We start from the raw sequence: 3941 nt of genomic DNA, 5'->3' as shown, positions 1-3941 counted from the left end.
ATACCATAATTGGAATGACCTTATTATTGATAAATGGGCTGTTGGAAAATGGGAGACAAGAAAAGAAAGGAATAAAGAACTCTCCCTCATTATCTGGGAGAGAGGAAAAGCAAAAATTATATGGGAAAATCAGAAGAAGGAAGCAAAGTATAGCAAAGCCTTTTAAAAATTTTTTTTTATGTTTATCTTTTACATTTAAAAATGCAATTTATTCAAGAACTTAAAAAATGTAATCGCACTTTTGATTACTTAGAAGCAATCACTATGTGTATCGTACATATGCGTCTGGTCAACATTTAGTGTTTTTCAGAGAGGATGATATATATTCTGTTTTTATTTGTGTCTCCATAATAAAACTGACAATGTAATGAAAGATATATTGTTGTTTACATTGGTTTACCCTCACACAGTACTTTCCAGTCTTCCTTTAAAATTTAAATTCAATTAGCCATGGTATAGTACATCATTAGTTCTTGTTGTAATGTTCAATGATTCATTTGTTGAATATAACACCCAGTGCTCATCACATCATGAGCCTTCTTAATGTGTTTCCCATCTCGTTTGTTCTCTGTTCACTGACTTCACAGGTGATTTAGACTCAGCCTCATCTGCCTGATGATAAGCTGACCACAGTGATATGAGACCCACAGGTGGAGAGGGCTTTGTGTCTTCACTCAGCTGAGTGATGTCATAGACTAAATATAATGACATAAGGAACAAACAAGACAACAAAGATAACTAAGATGACCATACCTGAATTGGCAACCACAAGGATCCCAGTGATGTAAGTATTAGTGCACACAACTCTCAGCAGAGTGAAGATATCACAAAAGTAGTGATCGATTTCATTAGGACCACAAAACGGCAACTGGATTGCCATCAATAATTGAGGAAAAGAATGGCGAGCCCCAACAGCCCAAGCAGCCAAGACTAGGAGATGGCACCTTGTCTTGTTCATGATAATCACATAGTGGAGATACAATGTAGCAACCAAAGGCCATGACTATGAGAATAAAGACCTCGATACTCCCAAAGAAGTGCATGGCAAATAGTTGTAACATGTAATTACTATAGGAGATGGATTTTGTCTCCCCTAGTAGGTCACCAATGAATTTTGGTGTGACAGTAGAGGTATAGCAGATATCCATAGAGGATAAGTGGCTGAGGAAATAGTACATGGGTTGGTGAAAAAGAGGGCTGCATCAAATGGAGACAAGGAACAGAAGATTTCCTGCCAACAGGGCAACATAACAGAATAAGAAGAGGGGACATAATATTAATCAGTCATTGAATTGTATCAGTGTAATGGAAAGTTAGCAAAACATGAAGAGAGAAATACACCTATTAAATCAATGTACTTATCCATTAAAATTTAATTTATATATAAACTTATTTTAATTAAAATTTAATTTATATATTTATAGATATAAATCTGTGTGTGTGTGTGTGTGTATAAGCTTTTTAAATTTGAAAGTCATGTTTGTTCAGTATATGTTGGTTGGATTTTTACTTACAAGGTGATGATCTCATTAGAAAAATTTCATTATCTCTGTGTAAACTCTGAGTAAATGGTGGCATCTGGTGTTTCCAATACAGTCAAAATAAATTCTTGATTTTGTTACAGAAGATTAATGAATTTCACCATGAAAGCAGCCCATGTAAGTCCTGGTTCTGGGACTTTCCTATTTCTGTTATAAAGAAAAGCTTTCTCTCTTGATTTTTGAAACTAAAAGGAAATAAAATCATCATTAGCATTTATGTTGAAAAATGCTTTTGTTTGTTTTCTGCCCAAAAGTTGTATATTCATTGGTTTTAGTGTTGGAAATATATACAAATGTTCTTTTACATTTCCAGGGATCATTTAAAGTACATGACCTGGGAGAATATAACCCCAAACCTCCCTCTCACTCTTTCTAAGGGATGAGACATTTCTCAAAAGAAAAGTTGGCCAGTGTACAGAGCCAAACAAGGCTTAGTTCCTTTCCAGTTCTTAAAAACATAGCTACGCCATGGTTAATAACTTTTTATACCCTGAGGAGTTGGAGCACAAAGAGTTCACTTCTCTTCATTATTGATAGGCCATAAATCATGTGCTTCCTGTTGAAACAGATTCTGAGGAACAGTAAGGTACAATGTCTCAGCAGAGGTTAAATTAGAAAATGCCAAAGACGCCTAAGGCCAGGTTGTGAAGTCTATTTTAGCACAGAATAAATTAATCGAAGAGTGGGTGGCAATCTTGTGTGTGCGACTTCATACCCCAATGGCCCTACTTCTTCCTCCAGCCCCCACATTGGCATCCGGTGTCACATACTTAACTCTGAGAGCTGGTATAAATTTATACACTTCCTCCTACAAACACCACAGTGAGGATTTTGTTCAATAAAAGGAAGAAAATGTTCCCCTAAAAGAAATAAGATGTTTTTGTAATCCAGGCAAACCCATTACAAGGAGATATACAGTGGTAAGCATGGTTAAAATAGCTAGAAAGAGGCAATAACTGAGGGAAGCTTGAGTAGCACATGATAATACCATTGACCCTGGAACAGCATGGGCTGTTCAAAGTGAGCTGTGTTACATGTGGAATCTTTTCAATAAATACAGTACAGTACTACATTTTCACTTCCTTATGAGTTTCCTACTAACTAGTTTATTTTGTTATAAAAATACAGTATATAACACATATATCATGCACAACATACAAAATATGTCTTAATCAACTGCTCATGTTATTGGTAGGGCTTCCAGTGAACAGTAGACGATTAATTAGGTTTGGGGCAGGGCTCAAAAGTTATACATGCCCCTAATCCCCATATTGTTCAAGGATCAACTGTAGATTGTGAAAGGTACAACTGAGAGACTTTCTGACCTGAGTGAACAATATGAACAAAGACTTGAGGCAGACTGAGAATGTCTGAAAATGATGCGTCGGTTATGATCAGGACCAGATAAGGACAGCATGCGGACTCATTTGGGAGAGAAGTGAGGAATTTGGTTGTTACTAGGGCAACCATAGTCTAAATAACATTGGAAACCATAGAGATAGTTATCTCTCTATGCAGGAAAAAAAAATTTGTTATATGGAAAAATACGTAAGTTAGTAATTTGAGAGAAAACTCTTATAATGCTTGTCTATAAACATGTTGACCTTATGTTTGAAAGAACATTTTTTCTATTTTCCACACAAAAAATTTACTGATTTTCCACAAACGACATCGATGTGTTGGGATTTACAATGACTGTGGAGCTTGAGTGGTGCATGGGCAAGACACGGTTGTAAGGATTGTGAAGTGACTTCCTTCTGTTGGTGGCATTGGTAAGCTAACATAAAGGATAAGGTAGTTACTACTTTGTCTACACAACTTCACGTAGACCATGAGGATGAGAGCTTTTCTGTTACAGTTCGGTCTCCAGAAGCCCAAACATAGACCCTGATGAAAATGAAGTCATGGGTTTAATCATAGACATGGGAGTACTGTAAAGGGAACAGAAAACACAGCTGCTGTGGTCTCTTATGTCAACAACAGAACCACAAAGAAAACAAAAATGAAACAAATCCAAGATGATGAGGTTTGGGGTTGAATCTGAGAATTTTGAGAAGCCAATTGCCGTGAAGCCTCTGCACAAACAGAATCCCCTTCCTCCAGATTTCTAGAGAACAGATTCTCATGGCCTGGGGATGATATAATAACACCACCTGAGTTATTTCCTTGCAAAACCATGCTTATTTTCTTAGGTCTGATAGGCTCAAGAAATTTGGATAAAATTCCTGCAAAATTATCTCCTTCCTTTCAGTCAATTCCTGTTGCTTTATAGGAAATTGGCTGAAGAGGAAATATATGATTGTATCTGTTTATATTTAGTTCTTTCTGGCACCAACTGAAATAGAATGTTGTAGCATTAAAGCCCCAAATACAAAAGCACTAAAAAAGATGGGGGTTAAG

The 3941-nt window shown here is 36.4% G+C and overlaps 1 protein-coding gene across 1 annotated transcript in view; it reads right to left on the bottom strand.

The window, feature by feature from the left end:
• Positions 1-3213, bottom strand: part of LOC116863181 (olfactory receptor 4P4-like) — a 3810-nt gene extending 597 nt beyond the window's left edge. The window contains 3 exon segments of the mRNA XM_032850676.1: positions 983-1278; positions 1658-1726; positions 3194-3213. Of these exon segments, the coding sequence (XP_032706567.1) occupies positions 983-1278; positions 1658-1726; positions 3194-3213 (385 nt within the window).
• Positions 3214-3941: the final 728 nt, after the last annotated feature.

The sequence above is a fragment of the Lontra canadensis genome, unplaced genomic scaffold (assembly GCF_010015895.1).
Source record: "Lontra canadensis isolate GAN:19392208 unplaced genomic scaffold, GSC_riverotter_1.0 scaffold661, whole genome shotgun sequence".
Lineage (NCBI taxonomy): Eukaryota > Metazoa > Chordata > Mammalia > Carnivora > Mustelidae > Lontra > Lontra canadensis.
Note: the sequence above shows the minus strand (reverse complement) of the source record. Positions and strands in the feature narration are given on the sequence as shown.